The sequence below is a fragment of the Bombina bombina genome, chromosome 4 (assembly GCF_027579735.1).
Source record: "Bombina bombina isolate aBomBom1 chromosome 4, aBomBom1.pri, whole genome shotgun sequence".
Taxonomy (NCBI): Eukaryota; Metazoa; Chordata; class Amphibia; order Anura; family Bombinatoridae; genus Bombina; species Bombina bombina.
Genome location: NC_069502.1, coordinates 459,529,592 through 459,554,614, shown reverse-complemented (window position 1 = coordinate 459,554,614; position 25,023 = coordinate 459,529,592). Strand labels below are relative to the sequence as shown.

At 42.8% G+C, this 25,023-nt stretch overlaps 1 protein-coding gene across 4 annotated transcripts in view; it reads right to left on the bottom strand.

Moving 5' to 3' along the window:
- DVL3 (dishevelled segment polarity protein 3) overlaps window positions 1–25,023 on the bottom strand; it is a 569,022-nt gene that overhangs the window by 48,298 nt on the left and 495,701 nt on the right. For all 4 annotated transcript variants that reach the window (XM_053710326.1, XM_053710324.1, XM_053710325.1 and 1 more), the window contains one exon: window positions 24,237–24,368. In XM_053710326.1, the coding sequence (XP_053566301.1) occupies window positions 24,237–24,368 (132 nt within the window). The remainder of the gene's footprint in view (window positions 1–24,236; window positions 24,369–25,023) is intronic.

The window sequence follows — 25,023 nt, the reverse complement described above, 5'->3', positions numbered from 1 at the left end:
AACCGTTACTGTCACTTTAAATTTTAAACTGAACACACTTTATTACTGCAATTGCGAAAAAACATGAAGGAATTGTACAAAATTCACCAAATTTTCACCACAGTGTCTTAAAGCCTTAAAAGTATTGCACACCAAATTTGGAAGCTTTAACCCTTAAAATAACGGAACCGGAGCCGTTTTAACACTTTAACCCCTTTACAGTCCCTGGTATCTGCTTTGCTGAGACCCAACCAAGCCCAAAGGGGAATACGATACCAAATGACGCCTTCAGAAAGTCTTTTCTAAGTATCAGAGCTCCTCTCACATGCGACTGCATGCCATGCCTCTCAAAAACAAGTGCGCCACACCGGCGCGAAAATGAGGCTCTGCTTATGCTTTGGGAAAGCCCCAGAGAAATAAGGTGTCTAATACAGTGCCTGCCGATATTATAATATCAATAAACCCAGATAAAATGATTCCTCAAAGCTAAATATGTTTTAAAACTTAATCGATTTAGCCCAGAAAAAGTCTACAATCTTAATAAGCCCTTGTGAAGCCCTTATTTACCATCGTAATAAACATGGCTTACCGGATCCCATAGGGAAAAATGACAGCTTCCAGCATTACATCGTCTTGTTAGAATGTGTCATACCTCAAGCAGCAAGAGACTGCACACTGTTCCCCCAACTGAAGTTAATTGCTCTCAACAGTCCTGTGTGGAACAGCCATGGATTTTAGTTACGGTGCTAAAATCATTTTCCTTCAAACGGAACCCCCTCTGTACAACGGCAAAGAGAATGACTGGGGTAGGCGGAGCCTAGGAGGGATCATGTGACCAGCTTTGCTGGGCTCTTTGCCATTTCCTGTTGGGGAAGAGAATATCCCACAAGTAAGGATGACGCCGTGGACCGGACACACCTATGTTGGAGAAATGAGCTGTAATCCTCTGAGGCAGGGATTTACCTGACTCCAAATAAGCTTGATGAATCAAAAGCTTTAACCAAGATGCCAAAAAACGGAAGAAGCCTTCTGACCTTTCCTGGAACCAGAAAAGATAACAAATAGACTAGAAGTCTTCCTGAAAACTTTAGTAGCTTCAACATAATATTTCAAAGCTCTCACTACATCCAAAGAATGTAAAGATCTTTCCAAAGAATTCTTAGGATTAGGACACAAAGAAGGGACAACAATTTCTCTACTAATATTGTTAGAATTCACAACTTTAGGTAAGAATTTAAATGAAGTCCGCAAAACTGCCTTATCCTGATGAAAAATCTGAAAAGGAGATTCACAAGAAAGAGCAGATAATTCAGAAACTCTTCTAGCAGAAGAGATGGCCAAAAGGAACAACACTCAAAGAAAGCAATTTAATGTCCAAAGAATGCATAGGCTCAAACGGAGGAGCGTGTAAAGCCTTCAAAACCAAATTAAGACTCCAAGGAGGAGAGATTGATTTAATGACAGGATTGATTCGAACCAAAGCCTGTACAAAACAGTGAATATCAGGGAGTTTAGCAATTTTTCTGTGGAATAAAACAGAAATAGCAGAGAATTGTCCTTTCAAGGAACTTGCAGACAAACCTTTATCCAAACCATCCTGAAGAAACTGTAAAATTCTGGGAAGTCTAAAAGAATGCCAAAAAAATTTATGAGAAGAACACCATGAAATGTAAGTCTTCCAAACCCGATAATAAATCTTTCTAGAAACATATTTATGAGCCTGTAACATAGTATTAATCACTGAGTCAGACAAACATCTATGACTAAGCACTAGGCGTTCAATTTCCATACCTTCAAATTTAATGATTTGAGATACTGATGGAAAAACAGACCTTGAAATAGAAGATCTGGTCTTAATGGAAGTGGCCAAGGTTGTCAACTGGACATCCGAACAAGACCCGCATACCAAAACCTGTGAGCCCATGCTGGAGCCACCAGCAACACAAACGATTGCTCCATGATGATCTTGGAGATCACTCTTGGAAGAAGAACTAGAGGCGGAAAAATATAAGCAGGTTGATAACCCTAAGGAAGTGTCAAAAGCATCCACTGCTTCCGCCTGAGGATCCCTGGACAGGTACCTGGGAAGTTTTTCTTGTTTAGATGAGATGCCATCAGATCTATTTCTGGAAGCCCCCACATCTGAACAATTTGAAAAAACACATCTGGGTGAAGAGACCACTATCGGGGATGTAAAATTTGACGACTGAGATAATCCGCTTCCCAATTGTGTATACCTGGGATATGGACCGCAGAAATTAGACAGGAGCTGGATTCTGCCCAAGTATCCGGGATATTTCTTTCATAGCCTGAGGACTGTGAGTCCCACCCCAATGATTGACAAACGCCACAGTTGTGACATTGTCTGTCTGGAAACAAATGAACGTCTCTCTCTTCAATAGAGGCCAAAACTGAAGAGCTCTGAGAATCGCACGGAGTTCCAAAATATTGATTGGTAATCTTGCCTCTTGAGATTTCCAAACCCCTTGTGCTGTCAGAGATCCCCAAACAGCTCCCCAACCTGAAAGACTCGCATCTGTTGTGATCACAGTCCAGGTTGGACGAACAAAAGAGGCTCCTTGAACTATACAATGGTGATATAGTCGAACATTGGGATTTAAGGATATTAATTGTGATATCCTTCTATAATCCCTGCACCATTGGTTCAGCATACAAAGCTGAAGAGGTCTCATGTGAAAACGAGCAAAGGGGATCGCGTCCGATGCTGCAGTCATGAGACCTAAAACCTCCATGCACATAGCTACTGCAGGGAATGACTGAGACTGAAGGTTCCGACAGGTTGAAACCAATTTTAGTTGTCTCTTGTCTGTTAGAGACAGAGTCATGGACACTGAATCTATCTGGAAACCTAAAAAGGTGACCCTTGTCTGAGGAATCAAAGAACTCTTTGGTAAATTGATCCTCCAACCATGTCTTCGAAGAAACAACACTAGTTGATTTGTGTGAGATTCTGTAGAACATAAAGACTGAGCTAGTACCAAGATTTCGTCCAAATAAGGAAACACCGCAATTCCCCGTTCTCTGATTACAGAGAGTAGGGCACCGAGAACCTTTGAAAAGAATCTTGGAGCTGTCGCTAGGCCAAAAGGAAGAGCAACAAATTGGTAATGCTGGTCTTGAAAAGAGAATCTCAGGAACTGATAGTGATCTATATGAATTGAAATATGAAGATATGCATCCTGTAAGTCTATTGTGGACATATAATGCCCTTGCTGAACAAAAGGCAGAATAGTCCTTGAAGTCACCATTTTGAATGTTGGTACTCTTACATAACGATTCAAGACTTTTAGATCCAGAACTGGTCTGAATTAATTTTCTTTCTTTGGAACAATGAATAGATTTTAATAAAAACCCCAGACCCTGTTCCTGAAAAGGAACCGGCATGATTACCCCAGATAACTCCAGGTCTGAGACACACTTCAGGAAAGCCTGCGCTTTCTCTGGGTTCACTGGAATGCATGAGAGAAAAAAAATTCTCACAGGCGGTCTTACTCTGAAACCTATTCTGTACCCTTGAGAGACAATGTTCTGAATCCAATGATTTTGGACTGAATTGATCCAAACATCCTTGAAAAATTTTAATCTGCCCCCTTCCAGCTGAGCTGGAATGAGGGCCGCACCCTCATGCGGACTTGGGGGCTGGTTTAGATCTCTTAAATGGCTTGGATTTATTCCAGATTGAGGAAGGCTTCCAATTAGAGACAGATTCCTTAGGGGAAGGATTAGGTTTCTGTTCCTTATTTTGTTGAAAGGAACGAAAACGGCTAGAAGCTTTAAATTTACCCTTAGATTTTTTATCTTGGGGCAAAAAAGCTCCCTTCCCCCCAGTAACAGTTGAAATTATTGAATCCAACTGAGAACCAAATAATTTATTACGTTGGAAAGAAAGAGATAGCAATGTCTATTTAGAAGTCATATCAGCATTCCAATATTTAAGCCATAAAGCTCTTCTAGCTAAAATAGCTAAAGACATATATCTAACATCAATTCTGATGATATCAAAAATGGCATCACAAATGAAATTATTAGCATGTTGAATTAATTTAACAATGCTATACACATTATGATCTGATACTTGTTGCGCTAAAGTTTCCAACCAAAAAGTTGAAGTAGCTGCAACATCAGCCAAAGAAATAGCAGGCCTAAGAAGATGACCTGAACATAAATAAGCCTTCCTTAGATAAGATTCAAGCTTCCTATCTAAAGGATCTTTAAAAGTACTATCTTCGGTAGGAATAGTAGTATGCTTACCAAGAGTCGAGATGGCCCCATCAACCTTGAGGATTTTTTCCCAAAACTCCAATCTATCAGTTGGCAAAGGATACAATTTTTTAAACCTTGAAGAAGGAGAAAAAGAGGTACCCAATCTATTCCATTCCCTTGAAATCATATCTGAAATAGCATCAGGAACTGGAAAAACCTCTGGAATAACTACATGAGGCTTATAAACAGAATTTAAACGTTTACTAGTTTTAATATCAAGAGGACTAGTCTCCTCCATATCTAATGCAATCAACACTTCTTTTAATAAAGAACGAATATACTCAATTTTAAATAAATAAGAGGATTTGTCAGTGTCAATATCTGAGGCAGGATCTTCTGAATCAGACAGATCCTCATCAGAGATAGATAAATCAGTATGTTGTCGGTCATTTGAAATTTCATCAACTCTATGAGAAGTTTTAAAACACCTTTTACGTTTATTAGAAAGCGGAATTGCAGACAAAGCCTTCTGAATGGAATCAGAAACAAATTCTCTTAAATTTACAGGAATATCCTGAGCATTAGATGTTGATGGACCAGCAACAGGTAATGAACTACTACTGATTGAAACATCTGCATGTAAAAGTTTATCATGACACCTATTACAAACCACAGCTGGAGGTATAGTCTCCACAAGCTTACAACAAATGCACTTAGCTTTGGTAGAACCGATATCAGGCAGCAGGATTCCAGCAGTAGATTCTGAGACAGGATCAGATTGAGACATCTTGCAGTATGTAAGAGAAAAAACAACATATAAAGCAAAATTATCAATTTCCTTATATGACAGTTTCAGGAATGGGAAAAAATGCAAACAGCATAGGCCTCTGACATAGAAAAAAAGGCCAGGGGCAAAAAGGAATGGGGTCTGAAATAATGAAAATGTTTGGTGCCAAGTATGACGCACCCCAAACAGAAAAATATTTTTTGCCGCCAAAAACGTCCGAAACGAAACTCTAGCGTCATAGATGGCGCAACCTTGTGAAGACTCGGCGCCAACTAAGACGCCGGAAATGATGAATTTGCGTCAACGAACTTAACTTTTGTGCCAAAAAAGTCTAGCGCCAAGAATGACGCAATAAATTTTAGAATTTTGCGCACTAGCGAGCCTAATATAGCCCGCAATTTAGAAAAAGAGTCAATTTGAAAAAGACTAAACCCCAGGTAAGAAATGTTTTTTTTTTTTTTTTTTTTTTTAATAAAATGCATTTCCCAGATATGAAACTGACAGTCTGCAAAAAGGAAATATACTGAAAACCTGAATCATAGCAAATATAAGTACAAACATATATTTAGAACTTTATATATAAGGTGCCAAACCATAGCTGAGAGTGTCTTAAGTAAATGAAACATACTTACCAAAAGACACCCATCCACATATAGCAGATAGCCAAACCAGTACTGAAACGGTTATCAGTAGAGGTAATGCAATATGAGAGTATATCGTTGATCTGAAAAGGGAGGTAGGAGATGAATCTCTACGACCGATAACAGAAAACCTATGAAATAGATCCCCATTAGGAAAACCATTGCATTCACATCCCTCTGACATTCGCTGTACTCCGAGAGGAATCGGGCTTCAAAAGAGCTGAGAAGCACATATCAACGTAGAAATCTTAGCACAAACTTACTTCACCACCTCCATAGGAGGCAAAGTTTGTAAAACTGAATTGTGGGTGTCGTGAGGGGTGTATTTATAGGCATTTGAGGTTTGGGAAACTTTGCCCCTCCTGGTAGGATTATATATCCCATACATCACTAGCTCATGGACTCTTGCCAATTTCATGAAAGAAAACATAATTTATGCTTACCTGATAAATTTATTTCTCTTGTAGAGTATCCAGTCCACGGATCATCCATTACTTGTGGGATATTCTCCTTCCCAACAGGAAGTTGCAAGAGGATCACCCACAGCAGAGCTGCTATATAGCTCCTCCCCTCACTGCCATATCCAGTCATTCGACCGAAACAAGACGAGAAAGGAGAAACCATAGGGTGCAGTGGTGACTGTAGTTTAATTAAAATTTAGACCTGCCTTAAAAGGACAGGGCGGTCCGTGGACTGGATACACTACAAGAGAAATAAATTTATCAGGTAAGCATAAATTATGTTTTCTCTTGTTAAGTGTATCCAGTCCACGGATCATCCATTACTTGTGGGATACCAATACCAAAGCTAAAGTACACGGATGATGGGAGGGACAAGGCAAGAACTTAAACGGAAGGAACCACTGCCTGTAGAACTTCTCCCAAAAACAGCCTCTGAAGAAGCAAAAGTGTAAAATTTGTAAAATTTTGAAAAAGTGTGAAGCGAAGACCAAGTCGCAGCCTTGCAAATCTGTTCAACAGAGGCCTCATTTTTAAAGGCCCAGGTGGAAGCCACAGCTCTAGTAGAATGAGCTGTAATCCTTTCAGGGGGCTGCTGTCCAGCAGTCTCATAGGCTAAGCGTATTATGCTCCGAAGCCAAAAGGAGAGAGAGGTTGTCGAAGCTTTTTAACCTCTCCTCTGTCCAGAGTAAACGACAAACAGTGCAGATGTTTGACGAAAATCTTTAGTAGCCTGTAAGTAAAACTTCAAGGCACGGACTACGTCCAGATTATGCAAAAGACGTTCCTTCTTTGAAGGAGGATTAGGACACAATGATGGAACAACAATCTCTTGATTGATATTCCTGTTAGAAACCACCTTAGGTAAAAACCCAGGTTTGGTACGCAGAACTACCTTGTCTGAATGAAAAATCAGATAAGGAGAATCACAATATAAGGCAGATAACTCAGAGACTCTCCGTGCCGAGGAAATAGCCATCAAAAACAGAACTTTCCAAGATAAAAGTTTAATATCAATGGAATGAAGGGGTTCAAACGGAACTCCCGGAAGAACTTTAAGAACCAAGTTTAAGCTCCACGGGGGAGCAACAGTTTTAAACACAGGCTTAATCCTAACCAAAGCCTGACAAAATGCCTGGACGTCTGGAACTTCTGCCAGACGCTTGTGCAAAAGAATAGACAGAGCAGAGATCTGTCCTTTTAAAGAACTAGCTGATAAGCCTTTGTCCAAACCCTCTTGGAGAAAGGACAATATCCTAGGAATCCTAACCTTACTCCATGAGTAACTCTTGGATTCACACCAATGAAGATATTTACGCCATATCTACGCCGTAGATTTTCCTGGTGACAGGCTTCCAAGCCTGTATTAAGGTATCAATGACTGACTCGGAGAAGCCACGCCTTGATAGAATCAAGCGATCAATCTCCATGCAGTCAGTCTCAGAGAAATTATATTTGGATGATCGAAAGGACCTTGTATTAGAAGGTCCTGCCTCAGAGGCAGAGTCCATGGTGGAAGAGATGACATGTCCACTAGGTCTGCATACCAGGTCCTGCGTGGCCACGCAGGCGCTATCAGAATCACCAATGCTCTCTCCTGTTTGATTTTGGCAATCAGTCGAGGGAGCAGAGGAAACGGTGGAAACACATAGGCCAGGTTGAAGAACCAAGGAGCTGCTAGAGCATCTATCAGAATTGCTCCCGGGTCCCTGGACCTGGATCCATAACAAGGAAGCTTGGTGTTCTGGCGAGACGCCATGAGATCCAGTTCTGGTTTGCCCCAACGATGGACCAGTTGAGCAAACACCTCCGGATGGAGTTCCCACTCCCCCGGATGAAAAGTCTGACAACTTAGAAAATCCGCCTCCCAGTTCTCTACGCCTGGGATGTGGATTGCTGACAGGTGGCAAGAGTGAGACTCTGCCCAGCGAATTATCTTTGAGACTTCTAACATGGCTAGGGAACTCCTGGTTCCCCCTTGATGGTTGATGTAAGCCACAGTCGTGATGTTGTCCGACTGAAATCTGATGAACCTCAGTGTTGATAACTGAGGCCAAGCTAGAAGAGCATTGAATATTGCTCTTAACTCCAGAATATTTATTGGGAGGAGTTTCTCCTCCTGAGTCCACGATCCCTGAGCCTTCAGGGAGTTCCAGACTGCGCCCCAACCTAGAAGGCTGGCATCTGTTGTTACAATCATCCAATCTGGCCGGCGAAAGGTCATACCCTTGGACAGATGGACCCGAGAAAGCCACCAGAGAAGAGAATCTTCAGATTTAGTAGAGGGGACAAATCTGAGTAATCCCCATTCCACTGACTTAGCATGCATAATTGCAGCGGTCTGAGATGCAGGCGCGCAAATGGCACTATGTCCATTGCCGCTACCATTAAGCCGATTACTTCCATGCACTGAGCCACTGACGGGCGTGGAATGGAATGAAGGACACAGCAAGCATTTAGAAGTTTTGATAACCTGGACTCCGTCAGGTAAATTTTCATCTCTACAGAATCTATAAGAGTCCCTAGGAAGGAGACTCTTGTGAGTGGTGATAGAGAACTCTTTTCCACGTTCACTTCCCACCCATGCAACCTCAGAAATGCCAGAACTATCTCTGTATGAGACTTGGCAATTTGAAAGCTTGACGCCTGTATCAGGATGTCGTCTAGATACGGAGCCACTGCTATGCCCCGCGATCTTAGAACCGCCAGAAGTGAGCCCAGAACCTTTGTAAAAATTCTCGGGGCAGTGGCCAACCCGAAGGGAAGAGCTACAAATTGGTGATGCCTGTCTAGAAAGGCAAACCTTAGGAACCGATGATGATCTTTGTGAATCGGTATGTGAAGGTAGGCATCCTTTAAGTCCACTGTGGTCATGTACTGACCCTCTTGGATCATGGGTAGGATGGTCCGAATAGTTTCCATTTTGAATGATGGAACTCTGAGGAATTTGTTTAAGATCTTTAGATCCAAGATTAGTCTGAAGGTTCCCTCTTTCTTGGGAACCACAAACAGATTTGAATAAAATCCCTGTCCTTGTTCCGTCCGTGGAACTGGATGGATCACTCCCATTACTAGGAGGTCTTGCACACAGCTTAGGAATGCCTCTTTCTTTATCTGGTTTATCTGGTGGAGGAGAAGCTTTGAAGTCCAGAAGATATCCCTGAGATATGATCTCCAACGCCCAGGGATCCTGAACATCTCTTGCCCACGCCTGGGCGAAGAGAGAAAGTCTGCCCCCCACTAGATCCGTTTCCGGATAGGGGGCCGTTCCTTCATGCTGTCTTGGGGGCAGCAGCAGGCTTTCTGGCCTGCTTGCCCTTGTTCCAGGACTGGTTAGGTTTCCAGGCCTGTCTGGAATGAGCAACAGTTCCCTCTTGTTTTGAAGCGGAGGAAGTTGATGCTGCTCCTGCCTTGAAATTTCGAAAGGCACGAAAATTAGACTGTTTGGCCTTTGATTTGGCCCTGTCCTGAGGAAGGGTATGACCCTTGCCTCCAGTAATGTCAGCAATAATTTCCTTCAAGCCAGGCCCGAATAAGGTCTGCCCCTGAAAGGAATGTTGAGTAATTTAGACTTTGAAGTCACGTCAGCTGACCAGGATTTGAGCCATAGCGCCCTACGCGCCTGGATGGCGAATCCGGAATTCTTAGCCGTTAGTTTAGTCAAATGAACAATGGCATCAGAAACAAATGAGTTAGCTAGCTTAAGCGTTCTAAGCTTGTCAATAATTTCATTCAATGGAGCTGTCTGGATGGCCTCTTCCAGGGCCTCAAACCAGAATGCCGCCGCAGCAGTGACAGGCGCAATGCATGCAAGGGGCTGTAAAATAAAACCTTGTTGAATAAACATTTTCTTAAGGTAACCCTCTAATTTTTTATCCATTGGATCTGAAAAAGCACAACTGTCCTCAACCGGGATAGTGGTACGCTTTGCTAAAGTAGAAACTGCTCCCTCCACCTTAGGGACCGTCTGCCATAAGTCCCGTGTAGTGGCGTCTATTGGAAACATTTTTCTAAATATAGGAGGTGGGGAAAAGGGCACACCGGGTCTATCCCACTCCTTGCTAATAATTTCTGTAAGCCTTTTAGGTATAGGAAAAACGTCAGTACACACCGGCACCGCATAGTATCTATCCAGCCTACACAATATCTCTGGAATTGCAACTGTGTTACAGTCATTCAGAGCAGCTAATACCTCCCCAAGCAATACACGGAGGTTCTCAAGCTTAAATTTAAAATTAGAAATCTCTGAATCAGGTTTCCCCGAGTCAGAGATGTCACCCACAGACTGAAGCTCTCCGTCCTCATGTTCTGCATACTGTGACGCAGTATCAGACATGGCTCTAACAGCATTTGCGCGCTCTGTATCTCTCCTAACCCCAGAGCTATCGCGCTTGCCTCTTAATTCAGGCAATCTAGATAATACCTCTGACAGGGTATTATTCATGATTGCAGCCATGTCCTGCAAGGTAATCGCTATGGGCGTCCCTGATGTAATTGGCGCCATATTAGCGTGCGTCCCCTGAGCGGGAGGCGAAGGGTCTGACACGTGGGGAGAGTTAGTCGGCATAACTTCCCCCTCGACAGAACCCTCTGGTGATAATTCTTTTATAGATAATGACTGATCTTTACTGTTTAAGGTGAAATCAATACATTTAGTACACATTCTCCTATGGGGCTCCACCATGGCTTTCAAACATAATGAACAAGTAGGTTCCTCTGTGTCAGACATGTTTAAACAGACTAGCAATGAGACTAGCAAGCTTGGAAAACACTTTAAAACAAGTTTACAAGCAATATAAAAAAACGTTACTGCGCCTTTAAGAAAACATAATTTATGCTTACCTGATAAATTTATTTCTCTTGTAGTGTATCCAGTCCACGGATCATCCATTACTTGTGGGATATTCTCCTTCCCAACAGGAAGTTGCAAGAGGATCACCCACAGCAGAGTTGCTATATAGCTCCTCCCCTCACTGCCATATCCAGTCATTCGACCGAAACAAGACGAGAAAGGAGAAACCATAGGGTGCAGTGCTGACTGTAGTTTAATTAGAATTTAGACCTGCCTGAAAAGGACAGGGCGGGCCGTGGACTGGATACACTACAAGAGAAATAAATTTATCAGGTAAGCATAAATTATGTTTTCTCTTGTTAAGTGTATCCAGTCCACGGATCATCCATTACTTGTGGGATACCAATACCAAAGCTAAAGTACACGGATGATGGGAGGGACAAGGCAGGAACTTAAACAGAAGGAACCACTGCCTGTAGAACCTTTCTCCCAAAAACAGCCTCTGAAGAAGCAAAAGTATCAAATTTGGAAAATTTGGAAAAAGTATGAAGGGAAGACCAAGTTGCAGCCTTGCAAATCTGTTCAACAGAGGCCTCATTTTTAAAGGCCCAGGTGGAAGTCACAGCTCTAGTAGAATGAGCTGTAATCCTTTCAGGAGGCTGCTGTCCAGCAGTCTCATAGGCTAAACGGATTATACTCCGAAGCCAAAAAGAAAGAGAGGTTGCCGAGGCCTTCTGACCTCTCCTCTGTCCAGAGTAAACAACAAACAGGTTAGATGTTTGGCGAAAATCTTTAGTAGCTTGTAAGTAAAACTTCAAGGCACGGACTACGTCTAGATTATGCAAAAGACGTTCCTTCTTTGAAGTAGGATTAGGACATAATGATGGAACAACAATCTCTTGATTGATATTCTTGTTAGAAACCACCTTAGGTAAAAACCCAGGTTTTGTACGCAGAACAACTTTATCTGAATGAAAGATCAGATAAGGAGAATCACAATGTAAGGCAGATAACTCCGAGACTCTTTGAGCCGAGGAAATAGCCATCAGAAAAAGAACTTTCCATGAAAGAAGTTTGATATCAATAGAATGAAGGGGTTCAAACGGAACCCCTTGAAGAACTTTAAGAACCAAGTTTAAGCTCCATGGAGGAGCAACAGGTTTAAACACAGGCTTAATTCTAACTAAAGCCTGACAAAATGCCTGAACGTCTGGAACTTCTGCCAGACGCTTGTGTAAAAGAATAGACAGAGCAGAAATCTGTCCCTTTAAAGAACTAGCGGATAATCCTTTGTCCAAACCCTCTTGGAGGAAGGACAATATCCTAGGAATCCTAACCCTACTCCATGAGTAATTCTTGGATTCACACCAATGAAGATATTTACGCCATATCTTGTGGTAAATTTTCCTGGTGACAGGCTTTCGTGCCTGTATTAAGGTATCAATTACTGACTCGGAGAAGCCACGCTTTGATAGGATCAAGCGTTCAATCTCCATGCAGTCAGTCTCAGAGACAGTAGATTCGGATGATTGAAAGGACCTTGTATTAGAAGGTCTTGTCTCAGAGGCAGAGTCCATGGTGGAAAGGATGACATGTCCACTAGGTCTGCATACCAGGTCCTGCGTGGCCACGCAGGTGCTATCAATATCACCGATGCTCTTTCCTGTTTCATTTTGGCAATCAGACGAGGGAGCAGAGGAAACGGTGGAAACACATAAGCCAGGTTGAAGAACCAAGGCGCTGCTAGAGCATCTATCAGTGCCGCTTCTGGGTCCCTGGACCTGGATCCGTAACAAGGAAGCTTGGCGTTCTGGCGAGACGCCATGAGATCCAATTCTGGTTTGCCCCAACGGAGAACCAATTGAGCAAACACCTCCGGATGGAGTTCCCATTCCCCTGGATGAAAAGTCTGAAGACTTAGAAAATCCGCCTCCCAGTTCTCTACACCTGGGATATGGATCGCTGACAGGTGGCAAGAGCGAGTCTCTGCCCAGCGAATTATCTTGGAGACTTCTGACATCGCTAGGGAACTCCTGGTTCCCCCTTGATGGTTGATGTAAGCCACAGTCGTGATGTTGTCTGACTGAAATCTGATGAACCTCAGTGTTGCTAGCTGAGGCCAAGCCAGAAGAGCATTGAATATTGCTCTTAACTCCAGAATATTTATTGGGAGGAGTGTCTCCTCCTGAGTCCATGAACCCTGAGCCTTCAGGGAGTTCCAGACTGCACCCCAACCTAGAAGGCTGGCATCTGTTGTTACAATTGTCCAATCTGGTCTGCGAAAGGTCATACCCCTTGGACAGATGGGCCCGAGATAACCACCAGAGAAGAGAATCTCTGGCTTCCTGATCCAGATTTAGTAGAGGGGACATATCTGTGTAATCCCCATTCCACTGACTGAGCATGCATAATTGCAGCGGGCTGAGATGCAGGCGCGCGAATGGCACTATGTCCATCGCCGCTACCATTAAGCCGATTACTTCCATGCACTGAGCCACCGTGGGGCGCGGAATGGAGTGAAGAACACGGCAAGCATTTAGAAGTTTTGATAACCTGGACTCCGTCAGGTAAATTTTCATTTCTACAGAATCTATTAGAGTCCCTAGGAAGGAAACCCTCATGAGAGGAGATAGAGAACTCTTTTCTTCGTTCACTTTCCACCCATGCGACCTCAGGAATGCCAGAACTATCTCTGTATGAGATTTAGCAATTTGAAAGCTTGACGCCTGTATCAGGATATCGTCCAGGTAAGGAGCCACCGCTATGCCTCGCGGTCTTAGGACCGCCAGAAGTGAGCCCAGAACCTTTGTAAAAATTCTTGGGGCTGTAGCCAACCCGAATGGAAGAGCTACAAATTGGTAATGCCTGTCTAGAAAGGCAAACCACAGGAACTGATGATGATTCTTGTGAATCGGAATGTGAAGGTAGGCATCCTTTAAGTCCACTGTGGTCATGTACTGACCCTCTTGGATCATGGGTAAAATGGTTAGAATAGTTTCCATCTTGAATGATGGAACTCTGAGGAATTTGTTTAGGATCTTTAAATCCAAAATTGGTCTGAAGGTTCCCTCTTTTTTGGGAACCACAAACAGATTTGAATAAAACCCCTGTCCTTGTTCCGTCCGCGGAACTGGATGGATCACTCCCATTACAAGGAGATCTTGTACGCAGCTTAGGAATGCCTCTTTATCTGGTTTGCAGATAATCTTGAAAGGTGAAATCTCCCTTGTGGAGGAGAAGCTTTGAAGTCCAGAAGATATCCCTGAGATATGATCTCCAACGCCCAGGGATCCTGAACATCTCTTGCCCACGCCTGGGCGAAGAGAGAGAGTCTGTCCCCTACTAGATACGTTGTCAGATAGGGGGCCGCTCCTTCATGCTGTCTTAGAGGCAGCAGCAGGCTTTCTGGCCTGCTTGCCCTTGTTCCAGGACTGGTTAGGTTTCCAGGCCTGCTTGGATTAAGCAAAAGTTCCCTCTTGTTTTGAAGCAGAGGAAGTTGATGCTGCACCTGCCTTGAAATTTCGAAAGGCACGAAAATTAGACTGTTTGGCCTTTGATTTGGCCCTGTCCTGAGGAAGGGTATGACCCTTACCTCCAGTAATGTCAGCAATAATTTCTTTCAAACCAGGCCCGAATAAGGTCTGCCCCTTGAAAGGAATGTTGAGTAATTTAGACTTTGAAGTCACATCAGCTGACCAGGATTTGAGCCATAGCGCCCTACGCGCCTGGATGGCGAATTCTGAATTCTTAGCCGTTAGTTTAGTCAAATGAACAATGGCATCAAAAACAAATGAGTTAGCTAGCTTAAGAGTTCTAAGCTTGTCATCAATTTCAGTCAATGGAGCTGTATGGATGGCCTCTTCCAGGGCCTCAAACCAGAATGCCGCCGCAGCAGTGACAGGCGCAATGCATGCAAGGGGCTGTAAAATAAAACCTTGTTGAATAAACATTTTCTTAAGGTAACCCTCTAATTTTTTATCCATTGGATCTGAAAAAGCACAACTGTCCTCAACCGGGATAGTGGTACGCTTTGCTAAAGTAGAAACTGCTCCCTCCACCTTAGGGACAGTCTGCCATAAGTCCCGTGTAGTGGCGTCTATTGGAAACATTTTTCTAAATATAGGAGGTGGGGAAAAGGGCACACCGGGCCTATCCCACTCCTTACTAATAATTTCTGTAAGCCTTTTAGGTATTGGAAAAACATCAGTACTCACCGGCACTGCATAGTATTTATCCAGCCTACACAATTTCTCTGGCACTGCAATTGTGTTACAGTCATTCAGAGCAGCTAATACCTCCACAAGCAATACACGGAGGTTCTCAAGCTTAAATTTAAAATTAGAAATCTCTGAATCAGGTCTCCCCGAATCAGAGACGTCACCCACAGACTGAAGCTCTCCGTCCTCAGGTTCTGCATATTGTGAGGCAGTATCAGACATGGCTCTTACAGCATCTACGCGCTCTGTATCTCGTCTAACCCCAGAGCTATCGCGCTTGCCTCTCAATTCAGGCAATCTGGATAATACCTCTGACAGGGTATTATTCATGATTGCAGCCATGTCCTGCAAAGTAATCGCTATGGGCGTCCCTGATGTACTTGGCGCCATATTAGCGTGCGTCCCTTGAGCGGGAGGCGAAGGGTCCGACACGTGGGGAAAGTTAGTCGGCATAACTTCCCCCTCGACAGACCCCTCTGGTGACAATTCTTTTATAGATAAAGACTGATCTTTACTGTTTAAGGTGAAATCAATACATTTAGTACACATTCTCCTATGGGGCTCCACCATGGCTTTTAAACATAATGAACAAGTATCCTCTGTTTCAGACATGTTTGTACAGACTAGCAATGAGACTAGCAAGCTTGGAAAACACTTTAAAGCAAATTAACAAGCAATATAAAAAACGTTACTGTGCCTTTAAGAGAAACAAATTTTGACAAAATTTGAAATAACAGTGAAAAAAGGCAGTTACACTAACAACATTTTTACAGTGTATGTAACAAGTCAGCAGAGCATTGCACCCACTTGCAAATGGATGATTAACCCCTTAATAACAAAAGCAGAATAATAAATGACAAAAACGTTTTTTAAACACAGTCACAACAACTGCCACAGTCTACTGTGATTGTTACCCTCCTCAAACACGACTTTGAAGCCTTTTGAGCCCTTCAGAGATGTCCTGGATCATGCAGGAAGAAGCTGAATGTCTCTGTCAGTATTTTTAGCTGCACAGAAAAGCACTAAAATAGGCCCTTCCCACTCATATTGCAACAGTGGAAAGCCTCAGGAACTGTTTCTAGGCAAAAATCAAACCAGCCATGTGGAAACAAACTAGGCCCCAATAAGTTTTGTCACCAAACATATATAAAAACGATTAAACATGCCAGCAAACGTTTTATATTACACTTTTATAAGAGTATGTATCTCTATTAATAAGCCTGATACCAGTCGCTATCACTGCATTTAAGGCTTTACTTACATTAATCCGGTATCAGCAGCATTTTCTAGCAAATTCCATCCCTAGAAAAATATTAACTGCACATACCTTATTGCAGGAAAACCTGCACGCCATTCCCTCTCTGAAGTTACCTCACTCCTCAGAATATGTGAGAACAGCAATGGATCTTAGTTACTTCTGCTAAGATCATAGAAATCACAGGCAGATTCTTCTTCTAATGCTGCCTGAGATGAAACAGTACACTCCGGTACCATTTAAAAATAACAAACTTTTGATTGAAGTTAAAAAACTAACTATAATACACCACTCTCCTCTTACTACGTCCATCTTTGTTGAGAGTTGCAAGATAATGACTGGATATGGCAGTGAGGGGAGGAGCTATATAGCAGCTCTGCTGTGGGTGATCCTCTTGCAACTTCCTGTTGGGAAGGAGAATATCCCACAAGTAATGGATGATCCGTGGACTGGATACACTTAACAAGAGAAACACAAATTTTCCCAAATTTTGAAATAACAGTGAAAAAATGCAGTTACACTAACGAAATTTTTACAGTGTATGTAATAAGTTAGCAGAGCATTGCACCCACTTGCAAATGGATGATTAACCCCTTAATACCAAAAACGGAATAACAAATGACAAAAAACAGAATTTATGTTTACCTGATAAATTACTTTCTCCAACGGTGTGTCCGGTCCACGGCGTCATCCTTACTTGTGGGATATTCTCTTCCCCAACAGGAAATGGCAAAGAGCCCAGCAAAGCTGGTCACATGATCCCTCCTAGGCTCCGCCTACCCCAGTCATTCGACCGACGTTAAGGAGGAATATTTGCATAGGAGAAACCATATGGTACCGTGGTGACTGTAGTTAAAGAAAATAAATTATCAGACCTGATTAAAAAAACCAGGGCGGGCCGTGGACCGGACACACCGTTGGAGAAAGTAATTTATCAGGTAAACATAAATTCTGTTTTCTCCAACATAGGTGTGTCCGGTCCACGGCGTCATCCTTACTTGTGGGAACCAATACCAAAGCTTTAGGACACGGATGAAGGGAGGGAGCAAATCAGGTCACCTAAATGGAAGGCACCACGGTTTGCAAAACCTTTCTCCCAAAAATAGCCTCAGAAGAAGCAAAAGTATCAAACTTGTAAAATTTGGTAAAAGTGTGCAGTGAAGACCAAGTCGCTGCCCTACATATCTGATCAACAGAAGCCTCGTTCTTGAAGGCCCATGTGGAAGCCACAGCCCTAGTGGAATGAGCTGTGATTCTTTCGGGAGGCTGCCGTCCGGCAGTCTCGTAAGCCAATCTGATGATGCTTTTAATCCAAAAAGAGAGAGAGGTAGAAGTTGCTTTTTGACCTCTCCTTTTACCGGAATAAACAACAAACAAGGAAGATGTTTGTCTAAAATCCTTTGTAGCATCTAAATAGAATTTTAGAGCGCGAACAACATCCAAATTGTGCAACAAACGTTCCTTCTTTGAAACTGGTTTCGGACACAGAGAAGGTACGATAATCTCCTGGTTAATGTTTTTGTTAGAAACAACTTTTGGAAGAAACCCAGGTTTAGTACGTAAAACCACCTTATCTGCATGGAACACCAGATAAGGAGGAGAACACTGCAGAGCAGATAATTCTGAAACTCTTCTAGCAGAAGAAATTGCAACTAAAAACAAAACTTTCCAAGATAATAACTTAATATCAACGGAATGTAAGGGTTCAAACGGAACCCCCTGAAGAACTGAAAGAACTAAATTGAGACTCCAAGGAGGAGTCAAAGGTTTGTAAACAGGCTTAATTCTAACCAGAGCCTGAACAAAGGCTTGAACATCTGGCACAGCTGCCAGCTTTTTGTGAAGTAACACAGACAAGGCAGAAATCTGTCCCTTCAGGGAACTTGCAGATAATCCTTTTTCCAATCCTTCTTGAAGGAAGGATAGAATCTTAGGAATCTTAACCTTGTCCCAAGGGAATCCTTTAGATTCACACCAACAGATATATTTTTTCCAAATTTTGTGGTAAATCTTTCTAGTTACAGGCTTTCTGGCCTGAACAAGAGTATCGATAACAGAATCTGAGAACCCTCGCTTCGATAAGATCAAGCGTTCAATCTCCAAGCAGTCAGCTGGAGTGAAACCAGGTTCGGATGTTCGAACGGACCCTGAACAAGAAGGTCTCGTCTCAAAGGTAGCTTCCAAGGTGGAGCCGATGACATATTCACCAGATCTGCATACCAAGTCCTGCGTGGCCACGCAGGAGCTATCAAGATCACTGACGCCCTCTCCTGATTGATCCTGGCTACCAGCCTGGGGATGAGAGGAAACGGCGGGAACACATAAGCTAGTTTGAAGGTCCAAGGTGCTACTAGTGCATCCACTAGAGCCGCCTTGGGATCCCTGGATCTGGACCCGTAGCAAGGAACTTTGAAGTTCTGACGAGAGGCCATCAGATCCATGTCTGGAATGCCCCACAGCTGAGTGACTTGGGCAAAGATTTCCGGATGGAGTTCCCACTCCCCCGGATGCAATGTCTGACGACTCAGAAAATCCGCTTCCCAATTTTCCACTCCTGGGATGTGGATAGCGGACAGGTGGCAGGAGTGAGACTCCGCCCATAGAATGATTTTGGTCACTTCTTCCATCGCTAGGGAACTCCTTGTTCCCCCCTGATGGTTGATGTACGCAACAGTTGTCATGTTGTCTGATTGAAACCGTATGAACTTGGCCCTCGCTAGCTGAGGCCAAGCCTTGAGAGCATTGAATATCGCTCTCAGTTCCAGAATATTTATCGGTAGAAGAGATTCTTCCCGAGACCAAAGACCCTGAGCTTTCAGGGATCCCCAGACCGCGCCCCAGCCCATCAGACTGGCGTCGGTCGTGACAATGACCCACTCTGGTCTGCGGAATGTCATCCCTTGTGACAGGTTGTCCAGGGACAGCCACCAACGGAGTGAGTCTCTGGTCCTCTGATTTACTTGTATCTTCGGAGACAAGTCTGTATAATCCCCATTCCACTGACTGAGCATGCACAGTTGTAATGGTCTTAGATGAATGCGCGCAAAAGGAACTATGTCCATTGCCGCTACCATCAACCCGATCACTTCCATGCACTGAGCTATGGAAGGAAGAGGAACGGAATGTAGTATCCGACAAGAGTCTAGAAGCTTTGTTTTTCTGGCCTCTGTCAGAAATATCCTCATTTCTAAGGAGTCTATTATTGTTCCCAAGAAGGGAACCCTTGTTGACGGAGATAGAGAACTCTTTTCCACGTTCACTTTCCATCCGTGAGATCTGAGAAAGGCCAGGACTATGTCCGTGTGAGCCTTTGCTTGAGGAAGGGATGACGCTTGAATCAGAATGTCGTCCAAGTAAGGTACTACAGCAATGCCCCTTGGTCTTAGCACAGCTAGAAGGGACCCTAGTACCTTTGTGAAAATCCTTGGAGCAGTGGCTAATCCGAAAGGAAGCGCCACAAACTGGTAATGCTTGTCCAGGAATGCGAACCTTAGGAACCGATGATGTTCCTTGTGGATAGGAATATGTAGATACGCATCCTTTAAATCCACCGTGGTCATGAATTGACCTTCCTGGATGGAAGGAAGAATAGTTTGAATGGTTTCCATCTTGAACGATGGAACCTTGAGAAACTTGTTTAAGATCTTGAGATCTAAGATTGGTCTGAACGTTCCCTCTTTTTTGGGAACTATGAACAGATTGGAGTAGAACCCCATCCCTTGTTCTCTTAATGGAACAGGATGAATCACTCCCATTTTTAACAGGTCTTCTACACAATGTAAGAATGCCTGTCTTTTTATGTGGTCTGAAGACAACTGAGACCTGTGGAACCTCCCCCTTGGGGGAAGCCCCTTGAATTCCAGAAGATAACCTTGGGAGACTATTTCTAGCGCCCAAGGATCCAGAACATCTCTTGCCCAAGCCTGAGCGAAGAGAGAGAGTCTGCCCCCCACCAGATCCGGTCCCGGATCGGGGGCCAACATTTCATGCTGTCTTGGTAGCAGTGGCAGGTTTCTTGGCCTGCTTTCCCTTGTTCCAGCCTTGCATTGGTCTCCAAGCTGGCTTGGCTTGAGAAGTATTACCCTCTTGCTTAGAGGACGTAGCACTTTGGGCTGGTCCGTTTCTACGAAAGGGACGAAAATTAGGTTTATTTTTTGCCTTGAAAGGCCGATCCTGAGGAAGGGCGTGGCCCTTACCCCCAGTGATATCAGAGATAATCTCTTTCAAGTCAGGGCCAAACAGCGTTTTCCCCTTGAAAGGAATGTTAAGTAGCTTGTTCTTGGAAGACGCATCAGCCGACCAAGATTTCAACCAAAGCGCTCTGCGCGCCACAATAGCAAACCCAGAATTCTTAGCCGCTAACCTAGCCAATTGCAAAGTGGCGTCTAGGGTAAAAGAATTAGCCAATTTGAGAGCATTGATTCTGTCCATAATCTCCTCATAAGGAGGAGAATCACTATCGACCGCCTTTATCAGCTCATCGAACCAGAAACATGCGGCTGTAGCGACAGGGACAACGCATGAAATTGGTTGTAGAAGGTAACCCTGCTGAACAAACATCTTTTTAAGCAAACCTTCTAATTTTTTATCCATAGGATCTTTGAAAGCACAACTATCCTCTATGGGTATAGTGGTGCGTTTGTTTAAAGTGGAAACCGCTCCCTCGACCTTGGGGACTGTCTGCCATAAGTCCTTTCTGGGGTCGACCATAGGAAACAATTTTTTAAATATGGGGGGAGGGACGAAAGGAATACCGGGCCTTTCCCATTCTTTATTAACAATGTCCGCCACCCGCTTGGGTATAGGAAAAGCTTCTGGGAGCCCCGGCACCTCTAGGAACTTGTCCATTTTACATAGTTTCTCTGGGATGACCAACTTGTCACAATCATCCAGAGTGGATAATACCTCCTTAAGCAGAATGCGGAGATGTTCCAACTTAAATTTAAATGTAATCACATCAGGTTCAGCTTGTTGAGAAATGTTCCCTGAATCAGTAATTTCTCCCTCAGACAAAACCTCCCTGGCCCCATCAGACTGGGTTAGGGGCCCTTCAGAAACATTATTATCAGCGTCGTCATGCTCTTCAGTATCTAAAACAGAGCAGTCGCGCTTACGCTGATAAGTGTTCATTTTGGCTAAAATGTTTTTGACAGAAATATCCATTACAGCCGTTAATTGTTGCATAGTAAGGAGTATTGGCGCGCTAGATGTACTAGGGGCCTCCTGAGTGGGCAAGACTCGTGTAGACGAAGGAGGGAATGATGCAGTACCATGCTTACTCCCCTCACTTGAGGAATCATCTTGGGCATCATTGTCATTGTCACATAAATCACATTTATTTAAATGAATAGGAATTCTGGCTTCCCCACATTCAGAACACAGTCTATCTGGTAGTTCAGACATGTTAAACAGGCATAAACTTGATAACAAAGTACAAAAAACGTTTTAAAATAAAACCGTTACTGTCACTTTAAATTTTAACCCCTTAATGACCACAATGTACCCTGTATGTCACTGGTCATTAAGGGTTTTTTCAGGACATAATAGCACAAGTCTAGCAAGAACACGCTATTAATGCCCTCCCTCCAGAAGGCTTTGTGGAATAGAGCAGTCTTAACGCTGGTGGCAAGACTGCGCTATAAAACAATCAAGTCCCAAAAAAGGCCAGCGACATACAGGGTACGTCGCTGGTCCTTAAGGGGTTAAACTGAACACACTTTATTACTGCAATTGCGAAAAAACATGAAGGAATTGTTCAAAATTCACCAAATTTTCACCACAGTGTCTTAAAGCCTTAAAAGTATTGCACACCAAATTTGGAAGCTTTAACCCTTAAAATAACGGAACCGGAGCCGTTTTGAACTTTAACCCCTTTACAGTCCCTGGTATCTGCTTTGCTGAGACCCAACCAAGCCCAAAGGGGAATACGATACCAAATGACGCCTTCAGAAAGTCTTTTCTAAGTATCAGAGCTCCTCTCACATGCGACTGCATGCCATGCCTCTCAAAAACAAGTGCGCAACACCGGCGCGAAAATGAGGCTCTGCCTATGCTTTGGGAAAGCCCCTAAAGAATAAGGTGTCTAAAACAGTGCCTGCCGATATTATTATATCAAAATACCCAAATAAAATGATTCCTCAAGGCTAAATATGTGTTAATAATGAATCGATTTAGCCCAGAAAAAGTCTACAAGTCTTAATAAGCCCTTGTGAAGCCCTTATTTACGATCGTAATAAACATGGCTTACCGGATCCCATAGGGAAAATGACAGCTTCCAGCATTACATCGTCTTGTTAGAATGTGTCATACCTCAAGCAGCAAGAGACTGCTCACTGTTCCCCCAACTGAAGTTAATTGCTCTCAACAGTCCTGTGTGGAACAGCCATGGATTTTAGTGACGGTTGCTAAAATCATTTTCCTCATACAAACAGAAATCTTCATCTCTTTTCTGTTTCTGAGTAAATAGTACATACCAGCACTATTTCAAAATAACAAACTCTTGATTGAATAATAAAAACTACAGTTAAACACTAAAAAACTCTAAGCCATCTCCGTGGAGATGTTGCCTGTACAACGGCAAAGAGAATGACTGGGGTAGGCGGAGCCTAGGAGGGATCATGTGACCAGCTTTGCTGGGCTCTTTGCCATTTCCTGTTGGGGAAGAGAATATCCCACAAGTAAGGATGACGCCGTGGACCGGACACACCTATGTTGGAGAAACGTTTTTTAAACAGTCACAACAACTGCCACAGCTCTACTGTGGCTTTTTACCTCCCTCAATACGACTTTTGAAGCCTTTTGAGCCCTTCAGATAAGTCCTGGATCATGCAGGAAGAAGCTGGATGTCTGTGTCTGTAATTTTTGCTGTGCAAAAAAAATGCCAAAATAGGCCCCTCCCACTCATATTACAACAGTGGGAAGCCTCAGGGAACTGTTTCTATGCAAAATTCAAGCCAGCCATGTGGAAAAAACTAGGCCCCAATAAGTTTTATCACCAAACATATGTAAAAAACTATTAAACATGCCAGCAAACGTTTTAAAATACACTTTCATGTATCTCTATTAATAAGCCTGATACCAGTCGCTATCACTGCATTTAAGGCTTTACTTACATTACTTCGGTATCAGCAGCATTTTCTAGCAAATTCCATCCCTAGAAAAATATTTTAACTGCACATACCTTATTACAGGAAAACCTGCACGCTATTCCCCCTCTGAAGTTACCTCACTCCTCAGAATATGTGAGAACAGCAAAGGATCTTAGTTACTTCTGCTAAGATCATAGAAAACGCAGGCAGATTCTTCTTCTAAATACTGCCTGAGATAAACAGTACACTCCGGTACCATTTAAAAATAACAAACTTTTGATTGAAGAAATAAACTAAGTATAAAACACCACAGTCCTCTTACGACCTCCATCTTAGTTGAGAGTTGCAAGAGAATGACTGGATATGGCAGTGAGGGGAGGAGCTATATAGCAGCTCTGCTGTGGGTGATCCTCTTGCAACTTCCTGTTGGGAAGGAGAATATCCCACAAGTAATGGATGATCCGTGGACTGGATACACTTAAAAAGAGAAATATATGTATATGCATTTTGTGATTGGCTAGTGGCTGTCACATGATGCAGTAAGAGAGAAAATATAACCAACTTTAAAACTTGTCAGAAAGAAATCTACTACTCCAACTAAAAAAGTGCTTTTGCTTTGTCTTTTTATTACACATTTAATGATTATGATATTCGACTGTATTTAGTGGTACTTTAAAATCAACTGAGCTGGTGTCATGTTCCATTCCCTATCATTCTTGGTTTGAAATACTGAGGTTTTATTCCCATTATATTAATTCTGTCACAAAGAGAGTTGTCTTCAACCAGAGTACTAACCAATAAATGCATTGGGGATGGTGATCTTCAGCCACATTCTGTCACGAACCTCTAGACCAGACTCGCTGGAACTCATGGCTTTCACAATGGTCACCATATCACTGTGTATTGACAGGTGAAAGTCATCAAATCCTGGAAGAGGAATGGTAAAATTGTAAATAAGACACATCAATAAAGAATGAAAATGAAAGTAGCAAGAGAGGGACAACTGTGGGGTGCTAACAGCATTTAATACGCCGATAGTGATGCAGACATATTTTTGCTTCCACAACTCACCAATGTATATAATTTAACATATAGTCTGTTAAAATATTTAATAAACTTATCTGAAAGTTCACCATGGAACACCTCGTTAACACAGGATCTCATCATGGTAAATTTGATGAGAGAATAAAATTGGTCGCTGATGTAGGTTTGACCTATACTGCCCAAGGTTGAAATGCTTTATTTTTTTTTATTGGTGACCAGAACATTTTTTAAATTTTCTTACCCTTAAGAATCAGGGCTATTTTTATATTTCTGCTGTGTTTGTGTTTAGCTGTAATTTTCCTCTTACTCATTTACTGTACCCACACATATTATATACCGTTTTTCTCGCCATTAAAGATAGCATTATTTTCATCATATCATTTACTATAAAAAAATATATAAAATATGATGAAAAAATGGAAAAAAACTAATTTTTTTCTAACTTTGATCCCCAAAATCTGTTACACATCTACAACCACCAAAAAACACCCATTCTAAATAGTTTCTACATTTTGTCCTGAGTTTAGAAATACCCAAT